Below are 12,136 nucleotides of genomic sequence, written 5' to 3'. Positions count from 1 at the left end.
TCTGGATAGTCAGGCGCGGCCTTCCCCTTCAAGCAGGTGATTCTTGGCGCTCCTTCCCCCAAAGTGCGGTCCCTGCTGAAACGCAGGCTGGGTAATAGAGATTTACATGTGCCCCCCCTGTAATCCCACCAGGAAATGGACAAGAGTAAGCCAAAGGGTTACTGCTCTAGATAATATTTTGTATTTACAAGCTTTGCCACTACAGAGTGCAACTTTGTTAGATAGAGATAGATAGATATATAGATAGATAGATAGATATATATATATCTATATCTATCTACATATCTACTCCTAGTTCACATCTGTACACACCAGTTTTCTGATTTGGAAGTGAAAAAGTGTCTTAGGCTATGTGCAGACGTTCAGGAAAGTTTGCAGAATTTTCCTGAGCAAATCTGGACTACTTTCACAGGAAATCCCCTCGCGTTTTTTGCGGATTTTTCAGGAGGTTCCTAATGCAATAATATAGCGGCAAATCCGTGAAAAATCTGCAAAATTAATGAACATGCTGCGTTTTTCTCACATGACGCGTTTTTTTGCTGAAATGCAGCATGGGCACAAAAATTGCAAAGTGCATTAAATTGATGGGATGCTTAATGTAAGCGTTTTCGCAGCGGAAAACCGTCGAAAAAAAAATGGAACATGTACACATAGCCTTACAGTTCCAGCAAAGTGGATGGAATTTATATAAATCTCCCGCCCACTGTGCTTTTTAAGACAGCATAATCAGACCTCAGGTGTGAGAGTCAAATCAGCAACATGTCAGTTTCTCTTGTGGGTATACCGAGTTTCCTGTGGGGAATTTCTCCGTAGACTTGCATTAGATGCAGAAATATCGCAGGTAATAACCGCACATGCATGTTTAAGTGCATCAAAAATGCATGTAACCCACACCCACGTATGTCAAAGCCAAATACAAGGAAGTAAAATAAAGCTACCGTATATACTCGAGTATAAGCCGAGATTTTCAGCCCAAATTTTTGGGCTGAAAGTGCCCCTCCCGGCTTATACTCGAGTCACGGTCGGCGGGTGAGGGGGAGAGAGCGTGTCACATACTCACCTAGTCCTGGCGCTCCCCCTGCCCGTCCCAAGGTCTTCGGTGCCGCAGCTCTTCCCCTGTTCAGCGGTCACGTGGGACCGCTCATTAAAGTTATGAATATGGACTCCACTCCCATAGGAGTGGAGCCACATATTCATTCCTCTAATCAGCGGTAACGGTGACCGCTGACAGAGAAGAGGCTGCGGCACCCGGAGACCAGCTGTCCGGGATAAGGAGCCAGGGACGCCGGGAGCAGGTAAGGATGTCATAATCACCTGTCCGCGTTCCACACGCCGGGCGCCGCTCCGTCTTCCCGTCCTCTTGCTCTGACTGTTCAGGTCAGAGGGCGCGATGACGTACTAATCTGCGCGCCGCCCTCTGCCTGAACAGTCAGTGCGGAGAGATGCCAAGACTGGACGCTGAGGAGCTGCAAGCAAGAGAGGTGAGTATGTAGTTTTTTTTTTTATTGCAGCAGCATTATATATTGCACAGATTTATATGGAGCATCTATGGGGCAAAAATCAACGGTGCAGAGCATTGTATATGGCACAGCTTTCTATGGGGCAATAATCAACGGTGCAGAGCATTGTATATGGCACAGCATTCTATGGAGCATCTATGGGGCAATAATGAACATCTATTTTTAATTTTGAAATTCACCGGTAGCTGCTGCATTTTCCACCCTAGGCTTATACTCGAGTCAATAAGTTTTCCCAGTTTTTTGTGGCAAAATTAGGGGGATCGGCTTATACTCGGGTCGGCTTATACTCGAGTATATACGGTACTTTGTTTTTGATAAGTTTGACAAAATGCATGTTATATGGCACAAAAAACGCAAGTAACACCATTTAAATAATAGAGGTAGAAATTTTGCAGTATCAAAAACGCACCAAAAGTTCATCGTGGGAACATAGCCGATAACATAGTAATTACTTCAAACCATACAGCAAAATAAAATACAAAAACTTTTATTCAAAATTTACAGAAGAACATTTACAATGAAACAAACAGTCTGGCAATAGTGTATCAGTAATGACGGTGGCTCAGGACCCATTGGCAGTTGTGCCTTCCTCCATTTCTTCTTCTTCATCTGCCTCCTCCGAAATGAACACTTCATTGCCTAAAAATTGTGCAGAAAAACAAAGTAAGACCATGAAATCCCTCGTCACATTGCACATGCAGCCATATTTGCGTGCAGCCTGGGTTAGATTACACGATCTTGTGAAAGATTCAGTATATTTCCTCCTGCTCTTACTTTTTTCCCCCCTTTATGTTTCTGCTAACTGTAGGCTTAGAAGAAAAATGGGTGACGTCATTAGTGATGGACAGAATTGGTGTGTGTGTGTGTGTGTGTGTGTGTGTGTACAGAGATAGCTGTCAGTGACTAGAACCAGTCCTGGGCTCAAGCCCAAAATGAGCAGGAATTAAACGGATAACAAAACCCCCAAAAACTATGAATCACTATAAGTATACTGATTAGTGCTCTGATAAGGCGTTATCTGAGCATGCTCGTGTGTTAATAGAATATCTTCGGCGTGCTCGAATGCTATATTCCAGTCGTCGTGGCTGCATGTCCCCCGGCTGTACGACAGCAGCCACAGAGCATTCGAGCACGCCGAAGATACTCCTATTAGCACATGAGCGTGCTCGGATGACACTTCAGCGCACGTTCGCTCATCGCTACTGATTGTTTACCACAAATTAATATCAGTTTATTACTTAAAATCCACAGATCAGCCTAAGGTAAATAAGCTAGTATGAAAAGCAATATGAGAAAGCAAAGGAAAATGTTACCAGGAGCAAGGTCTCTACCAGGAATCTGACCAGACTGCAGCAAACCTTTCAGCCTTTCCACTTCTGCTAGGGTTGTAGCATTAGCAATGGCATTCTGGAACATGACGAGAATTTGACAAATTTAACCAATTCCTTAAGTAAATCAACAGTACATGTCTAAAACTAAAATTCTTCAAAACACTATTATACAATTATATAACGAATGACGTGGGAGGGAATAGAGCAGAGGACACATCCTACATTATAATTTTGCTAAATAATTAGATGAATGACAAATTCACAGGAATGTTCTACACTGAAGAAAAATATGCCAGAGGATTTTTGGTTTTCTTTTCAAAACAGAATATATTAAATATTTTGTAATCTTGGTGCACATCAACTGTGAATTAATTTGTTTCACTGCTACTATTTGACTATAGGTGACCTCTGCAGCCAATCCCATGGGTGGTCAGGGATGCCATCACTGCTGGGACAGACTATTGGGGCCAACCAGTGAATTTTCCAGGCAAATCTTGTTAACTTATGAAGAATTGTAAGATAAACAAACCATTAAAGGGATTGCCTTCCAAATCTGTCTTTTTTTTTTTAAGACATGAGTTGCGTCGGGTTAACATTTTCTTTAGTAGTGCTTCAAAATTCTTTAACAAAGATAATCAACAGCTCTGTAGAAAACTGACCATCACAACCTTATAGGGACAGTCAGCACAGAACGACTGTTCAAACTAAGCACAGGTGCATCGTGGTGTGGCCAATAATTTAATTCACACCTGCTTGGTTTGCCTCCATCTCCACCCTTCTCTGGCCCTATGGTGGAGAATGAGGGAAAACAAGCAGGTGGGAAGGTGTATGTAAATTACTGGCCCTGCCGTGAAGCATGACTTAGTTTGGACAGTCATTCTGTGCTGACAGTCCCTGTAGAGAGGTATTTTGGACTTCATAAATAGTGATGAGCGAGTATACTCGTTGCTCGGGTTTTCCTGAGCACGCTCTGGTGGGCTCCGAGTATTTGTTAGTGCTCGGAGATTTAGTTTTCGTTGCCTCAGCTGCATGATTTACGGCTGCTAGACAGCTTGAATACATGTGAGGATTCCCTAGCAACCAGGCAACCCCCACATGTACTCAGGCTGGCTAGCAGCCCTAAATCATGCAGCTGCATCAACAAAAACAATCTCCGAGCACTAACAAATACTCGGAGACCACCAGAGCGTGCTCGGGAAAACCCCAGCAACGAATACACTCGCTCATCACTGTTGTCCCCTACTTTTACACCACAGACTAGGTAAATAATTTGGGAGAGGATTGCGTGTCCGGCACCCCCACCGATGGGCTATCATCACCGGCTGTGGCGGCTAAATGTAAACACTAAGGTGCAGAACAGCGGATTCTCTTCAATAGCGGCTCTTCTACAGTACGGGTCAGCACGGATTAAACAGTGTATGTGGTGGTGTGTTCTGCTCCATAAAACGTCTTTACCCGGCTTAAACTGGAAGTGATGCTAGATGATAAGTGTCTGACACCCATCAAGCTTTTAGATACTCAAAGGACCACTCATCAGTATAAAAATATTGGGCAGCCCATGCAAATCCTACCAAACGTCAGAATGGGAGACCTGTGCCCAATGTTGTGCCCTGACTCTTAAAAGCTTCAACAAATGTGGATACATGATAAATGGTTTTTGTGGTGAAGGCAAAAGAGGGCAATTTATCAATTCAAATCAAACACTGTACTAAGGGGGTCCTGGGCACCAACTTCAGGCAAGTCAGCCACAGCAAAGACTTTGTGAGACTACTAATGACCCTCTGAAGAGCTCCGACATAGAATTACACCTGAAGAATACCTTGATGGCTTCAACATCACTCGGTGAGGGACCAGATTTCTTCTTTTCTGATTGCAAACCAGCACCGGGAATAAATCTATGGACAGAAGGGAAGACAAAGGATTAAACAAAAATCGGGTCATAGAAGGTTATTGGCTTCTCTCGTCTTTCATAGGCGTCGCCATGAAAGTGATTTCAACCCAGTGTAGTATCTTATCTTGGTTAACAACTGATACATAAAGAAAGCTTCTCCAGAAGCACCTTGTGGAGATCGGATTTGTGGTCTAGAAACAAAGGATGTGAAATGACTATATGGTTAGATGAGACAATGTTTGTAATCATTTGGCCTTTAAGTGTTGGAGATGGGAAACTAATTGGGTCTCTTGAGACTAAACTGCAACTGATGTCATAATTGCAGGTCAACAGTGCAAAATACGATATATGCAGTTTGCAGAGTTTTGTTTATGAAGATGTATCAGAGAAAGGTGCTTGTGAAGGAAACTTTCAAGCTTCAGAGAGAAATTCGTATCTTACGTTTTTGATCTCTTGGCAATATCCTTTGCAAGCTGTGCACCCCGCCTGCCCTTGAACATACTCGCTGCTTCCTCTCGCTCCTGAAGCGATACCATACACAGAGTTAAATGAGAATCAGCAAGAGCAAACTGAAGACTGGGGACTAACTGCTCAGCAATCGTCTGGTTACACGAGATCTAAGAGGCATGGGCTCAGACTGAACCAAAGCCGTCTAGGGTGGCACCAACACTGGTGTCTGTGTGGGCCAAATGCCATCCTATACATGCAGAACATTACACGGCTGCAGAAAATAGTCCACTATAAAAGAGATGTCTTCTAGTTTAAAGGGAATAGGAGAGCAGCACGATGTAGGGGCAGAGACCCTGATTACAGAGATGTGTGACTTAGGCTGCCGTCACACTAGCAGTATTTGGTCAGTATTTTACATCAGTATTTGTAAGCTAAAACCAGGAGTGGGTGATAAATGCAGAAGTGGTGCATATGTTTCTATTATACTTTTCCTCTAATTGTTCCACTCCTGGTTTTGGCTCAGAAATACTGATGTAAAATATTGACCAAATACTGCTGGTGTGACGGCAGCCTTACTCGGCTGCTTGCTGTCATTTTGATAAAATAAGGGTTTCTTCTGCTGCAGATCAACAAGTTCTCTAAATGCTGAGCTCTGTATAATCACATCACCCATTGACAGTTTGTTAAGTACACTGTGCACATGCAGAAAGTTGCCAGAGTTAGGTTTAGGGTTATACAGAACTCACGGATATGGAGTACTACCCGACAGCAGATTTATTAACCTTCTAGTGACTATCTGCTAATAAAAGTGATTTTTATCACAACTACAGCAAGTAGCCCAGTAAGTGATACAGCAAGTAGCCCAGTAAGTGATACATTGCTGGAATCAAGGTATCTGCCTCTATATCATGATGCACTCAGATGATGCAGCAAACACCTGTTGGCAGGGTATCTAACAAGAAAGTGAATTATTTAATGAGTGACACTAAGGCTATGTGCACACGTAGGAAATGTGGTGCAGAATTTTCTGCACTAAATCTGCATCTCCTGGCAGAATCCGCAAGTGCGTTATTTATGCGTTTATGCGTTTTTTGTGCAGTTTTTGTGCAGATTTTACCACTGCAGATTTCTGGAAGGGTGCAGAAACGCTGCAGAAACACACAAAAGAAGTGACATGCACTTCTTTGAAATCTGCAGCGTTTCTGCGCAGATTTTTCTGCACAGCTTTTTTTTTTTTTTCACATTGATTTACATTGTACTGTAAATCACAGTGTAGTTCTGCATCAATTCTGCACTAAATCTGCATCGTGTGCACATACCCTAAAACTGCACATACAAGTCTAAAAATTAAAAAAAAAAAAAGTAATTTTTTTTTTTTTTTTTAAACAGCCAACGTAAGGGTATGTTCACACAACCTCTCCAAAGACTATATTAGGCTAGTTTTTATGTGGCCAATCTGTTCAAAACCCAAAAAACCCTACACCGAATATATGGCCACCATTATTTGCCTCATCTAGAGCTCCAGCGGGTGAACAAAGGGGTCATTAAATCTCTTTCATTCTGATTTCTTATGATAAATTCTCTATATTGAAATGTGACTTCAGACTTTGTGCTACACTGAGCCTGAGAAAGAGACCTGAGCAGTCTCCAAGTTTGCCATTTGTTACCATCTTTTCAGTTAGCCATTAAAAAGATATCCACCACTCAGGACTCTCAAATTTTAATATTTTACTATTTTTCGTTAGCAAAATTAACAGATTCCAATTGCTTGAAGCAAACAGTCTGATCCTACACATAACACTTATGTGCTGTTGATGCCTTTCCTATACTGCTACAGAAAAAGCACATTCGGCATGGACATTCTTATGCCTAAAAGGTAGTTTGTAAGCATAAAATGCTAGCTGAAACGATGCACAGGCGGTCTGTGCTCCCTTGGTGTGACCAAACCGTTCAAGGCCTCTTCCCACCCTTCTCCACCATCCTTCTTGGTTTAAGACCCTGGATTTACAGGAGCCAAAGATAGACTGAGAGGAAGCAAGTGGGAAGGAAGGAGCACCGCTTCTCGGCCACACCAAGGGTACACAGTGCCTATGCTAAAAAGGTCATTTTGTGCTTACAGACTCCCCATAGCAGATTACATAACTTCTCACATACTTGTGCTAATAAAGAAAAGCATTTCTCCTACAGAGAATATCAATCAGTGCCAACCAAAGACATCAGAGAAGACCACTTACTGCCAGCCTGACTTTCTGGAAGTCCAGCACACGGACCTGTGGTATTTTGTAAGCCACGTACAATCTGTAATGTCGCTTGTTAATGACTGGATTTCTTAATAAACTGAAAATAGAAAGTAATGAATGGTTACGGTGACTGGAAACAATGGCTACAAGGCAAGCAAGCAGCCAAATGTGTAGTTTAGCCCTAGGCATGTGGCTTGGTTTATTATGAAGGCAGATGGATAGTGTGAAGAATATTTTCTCTATTAAGGAGGAATTCACTCCCGTACGCTGTATTTCTAGGAGAGAATAGTGTTTCCAGGAGGCAGTTTGGGGTAATATCAGGACCCTACGCACTCCACATGCTATCCTGCATGATTTAAGCACATGGCATATGTCCATGTATGAATGTCGGCTACAAGGCCTAAGCGTACAAGTAACACTTGGGGGAGGGGGGCTTCATTCTGTGTCGTATTCTACATGGCTACCATGAGCACAGTGTTACAATCTCCTAATATGAGATATTACAACATAATATCCACCTAAACCTACATTTTCTGGCACGTTTGTATTGGGCCAGTAAACAAAAAAAAAAAAAAGCCACCAGAATTACTTATGAGCTCCAGGCCTCTCTCCTCCCATAAGCTTCAGGTTTGAGCAGACTATACAATATCGGTAAACTGGCCTTAAGTAGTGCAACAATGACTTACCAAAGATACGTGAGATTCTTAAGTGTTGACAAATTATCCAAGTCACCCTAAAGATAAAATAGAGAATAAATATATCAATACTGTAAAGCTTCTAATAAAATACACAACAAAAAGGGAAAAAAAACATGACTTACCAGCTCCATAATACTATTATTTGTGAGGATCAGCTCATTGAGATTAGGGATAACCTGTTCAAGTCCTTCCCCAACACGGCTAGGAAAAAAAACAAAAAACAATTACCGGTACTTTACAGGACTGAAACAAAGCGAGAATAAATAAAAGGACATATTCAACCCATTAGTAGCTAGAGTTACTCAGTTCACTTCATACAAGAGTCGCCATGTCTTTAAATCCACCACGGTTTCTTTTAACCCCTCAAAGCTGTGGTCATTTTTTTTTCTTCACCTTACTGCTTCCAAGAGCTATTTCAGATTTTCAGGCTGACATATACAAATGATAGCCTGTTTTCTTTTTTGCCACAGGTGCTATGAATGCCACCACTGCTGACTAATGCAGTGGGAACAGAAGAGGTGGTGGGAAGGGGGGGTTGGAATTAACCATAAATACTTGGGTCTGATTTTTACTGTCTTGTAAAAATGACAAGCTAATTGTTTTCTGCAGGTGTAACATTAGCAAATGTATTTTTTTTTTTTTTTAGATCTCACTGAAACTGTTTTAGGGTTGTTTTTTTTTTTTTAATGATGCAGACAATGCAAGTTCACTGCACTACTAACATTATGTAACCAGTTTCAGTAGGTCTTATGATAGGGTACTGCCTGCATGTATTCTCCCTGAAGCCACATCACAGCCTAAACGTAGCAATTAGTGGTGCGCGAGTGTGCTCGTTACTTGGGTTTCTCTGAGCATGCTCGGGTGGTCTCAGAGTATTTTGGCGTGCTCGGAGACCACCCGAGCAATGACCACACTCGCTCATCACTAGTAGCGATACTGGCATAAAAGAAAAGTAGAAAGAAAGGGGATGACCATGGACCCTCTTACCAGATTCGGTTATTGTTCAGTAATAAGCATTTGAGTCTCTTCAGCAGTGGAAATCCATCCATCTTCCTGATCTCATTGTCTGAAAAATCAATAGTATCAAACTGGTCCAGTGTGGCCCCGAGATTTTCAATCACTGGGATTTTGTAACCTAGAGAGATCAAAAATATCGAAGTTTTAATGCAGACACCTCGATTGACATGTATAACTTGATATAAGGACTTCTAGTCACCGGTTTTAGGGACTAAAACATTACAAGGTGCAACACTTGGGCCTCATTCATATATTTGGTTTTAAACACATACATGATAAAAAAAAAAAAAAAAAAAGGCCCCAGCATCATCAGTGTTTTTCATGTTTGGATAAATAGATGACAAAGCTTCTCCTATCTGCAATGTTAATCACAGACTGCACAGGGATGCCATCCGTGTTATGTCTGATTTTCACTGATCCATAGACTTGTATTTGTGCACAGACACCCAGTGTGTAAAATAAGAAAAAACACACATGCGAACTACACCATATACTATAATGGGAACATGATTGCTAAGTGAAATACCATGAATAAAATGGGTGTGCGCAACAAGGAGGTCTGAATGAGACCTTACTTATATTAAAAAAACAAACAAACAAACAAACAAACAAACCTATATTGTTCCACCTCCTAGCCATGACTATAGATAGTTAGGACAGTGGTGGTGCTCAAGCATTAAAGCCCTCATAAACATTAGAGGAATTCATTTCGGCCAAACCTGTCAATATCGATGGGTTCGTCTGGACACTCCAATGTGTATGGGGGCGCCGGCGAGCTGATTGTTAAAGGAGAAGCCGGTCACTTCTGTCCATTTTCAGACATTGATTTACTTTGTTATTCCGGAGATAAGGTATTAGGATAGATGTCTGTTGGCAGCTCTCTCAGAGAATACAGGAGCGATTGGGCCAAATGATCGTTCCTGGGTATGGGAGAGACGGGCATGATGGCTGTCGGCCGAACAATCATCTGAAGCTTCATTCAGGCCAATTGACATCTATAGGCCGGCTGTGTCACACACAGGAGAAGAACTGTCCTATTCTCGGATCATAAATGCCACTTGAACAAACTACTGATAGGTATTTTTAAGATATAGGCCTCAGTAACTTATTGTGCCTTGCCCTACAATTCAATGCTCAGATTTCTTTGCTACAAAGTGAATTGAAATAAACATATCCCATCTAAAACTGTGCGGCCAACAGTGCCTACACACAAAAACCATAACACTTCACATCGACTTATAGGGTTAATCTCATGTTCTTCCATGGGTAAAATTGGTTGTAAAAAAAAAATAAAAAAAAATCATGTAATAGTTACTAAAAATCATTAGTAAAGGGAATCTGTCACCTCATATTTCGTATATAATCTGCGGCCACCGCCATCAGGGGCTTATCTACAGCATTCTGGAATGCTGTAGATAAGCCCCCAATGTACCCTGAAAGATAAGAAAAACAAGTTATATTATACTCACCCAGGGGCGGTCCGGTCCGATGGGCATCATGGTGCTCCGGCGCAGGCATACTTTATCTGTCCTGTTGAGGGCAGAGCAAAGTACTGCAGTGCGCAGGCGCCGGGCCTCTCTGACCTTTCCCGGTGCCTGACACTGCAGTCCTTTGCCCTCAACAGGACAGACAAAGTACGCCTGCGCCGGAGCAGGAAGCAAAGAGGAGGATGTCATCGTATGAAGATAAAAAACTCTTCCCAATTGATCTCAAAAGAGCTGCTCTGAAGCAGTTTGGATCACTGAACGTTCCCAAATCCAACCAGCTTCAATGCTAGTCTGATGCTGCAGAACCAAAACAGCACACTGCCCCTGGGAAGCGGGAACGGTCCAGTATTGTACACACAGCGCATTCATTGAAATTGTTACTTTGTAATGCTACACATGAATATGATCTCTTTGCTCCCCCAACTATAAGCACCCGGTGATCCCTGTGCCCCCCAGCTATGTGCCTCCGGTGATCCCTGTGCCCCCCAGCTATGTGCCTCCTGTGATCCCTGTGCCCCCCAGCTATGTGCCTCCGGTGATCCCTGTGCCCCCCAGCTATGTGCCTCCGGTGATCCCTGTGCCCCCCAGCTATGTGCCTCCTGTGATCCCTGTGCCCCCCAGCTATGTGCCTCCTGTGATCCCTGTGCCCCCCAGCTATGTGCCTCCTGTGATCCCTGTGCCCCCCAGCTATGTGCCTCCTGTGATCTCTGTGCACCCCACTGTGCCCCAATATGATCTCCTTGCTTCCCCAACTATAAGCCCCCATGCCAGCTATGTGCCCCTTCTGTGTTCCCTGTACCCCCAGCTATGTGCCCCAATATGATCTCTTTGCCACATCTGCCACAAGCCTCAGGCCATGTTCACACCTGCACCAGAGACAATATTGCTGCCTGCGGTCCGGCCTCCTCCACAGACTGCAAGCTCCATTATAACCTGAGGGGGGCGCTCTCCGGCCCTGCACCATTTATAATGGAGAGACCTATAATGACGTCACGTAGTGGAAACCTCGCTGAGAACAGCACAGCGCCCCCTACAGGTCCAACAAGCCGTGCACCTCACAGGCCCCACACTGGAGCCGTCAGCTACGTGGCAGCCAGCGGCGCCGTGTACCAAGGTGTCCGCCCCGGCTCCTACCCCGCAGGTCCAGCTCTCTGTCCCGCACGGCATTCGTGTACTGCGCCGCCAGCTCGATCAAATCTGCAGTGAGCTTCACCATGGTGGCGCCTCAGGAGGACAGTGTGCAACACGCCGCTGCACAGGATGGCCGGGCCTTGTACGTCACTTCCGGTACTAAGAAGGAAGTAGTAGTAACGCGCTTCAGAGGTGACCAATCACAAGACGTGAACTGTCAAACCAGACAGAAAAAAAGGATCAACGAACGAATCGAGCGCACAATTATCCAGGATCAGCTACCTGGCCTGCTCATTCACTGCACGGGGACCGAGTACCGTCCGGCCGGCGGCGACTGCTCACTAGCAGGATCCGTGAATAATGGAGACGAG

At 43.7% G+C, this 12,136-nt stretch overlaps 1 protein-coding gene across 1 annotated transcript; it reads right to left on the bottom strand.

The window, feature by feature from the left end:
* Positions 1-1,991: 1,991 nt before the first annotated feature.
* Positions 1,992-11,926, bottom strand: SNRPA1 (small nuclear ribonucleoprotein polypeptide A'). The gene is made up of 9 exons (XM_077263339.1): positions 11,769-11,926; positions 9,118-9,265; positions 8,253-8,331; positions 8,119-8,165; positions 7,427-7,529; positions 5,184-5,263; positions 4,671-4,746; positions 2,834-2,927; positions 1,992-2,159 (listed from the first exon to the last, which is right to left on the bottom strand). Exons 1-9 carry the CDS (start codon positions 11,848-11,850, stop codon positions 2,083-2,085), a joined length of 786 nt encoding a protein of 261 aa, XP_077119454.1. The 5' UTR covers positions 11,851-11,926; the 3' UTR covers positions 1,992-2,082.
* Positions 11,927-12,136: the final 210 nt, after the last annotated feature.

The sequence above is a fragment of the Ranitomeya variabilis genome, chromosome 5, assembly GCF_051348905.1.
Source record: "Ranitomeya variabilis isolate aRanVar5 chromosome 5, aRanVar5.hap1, whole genome shotgun sequence".
In the NCBI taxonomy this organism is placed as follows: domain Eukaryota; kingdom Metazoa; phylum Chordata; class Amphibia; order Anura; family Dendrobatidae; genus Ranitomeya; species Ranitomeya variabilis.
The sequence above is the reverse complement of the archived record's forward strand: the minus strand, read 5'-3'. Positions and strand labels throughout refer to the sequence as shown.

Coding starts and splice junctions, on each gene's coding strand:
- SNRPA1 (XM_077263339.1), bottom strand. CDS start 11,850: ATGGTGAAGCTCACTGCAGATTTGATCGAGCTGGCGGCGCAGTACACG. Junction 8,332..9,117: donor CTGAACAATAACCGAATCTG/GTAAGAGGGTCC, acceptor TTTTTTTCCTAG/CCGTGTTGGGGAAGGACTTG. Junction 7,530..8,118: donor AAGAATCTCACGTATCTTTG/GTAAGTCATTGT, acceptor TTCTATTTTCAG/TTTATTAAGAAATCCAGTCA.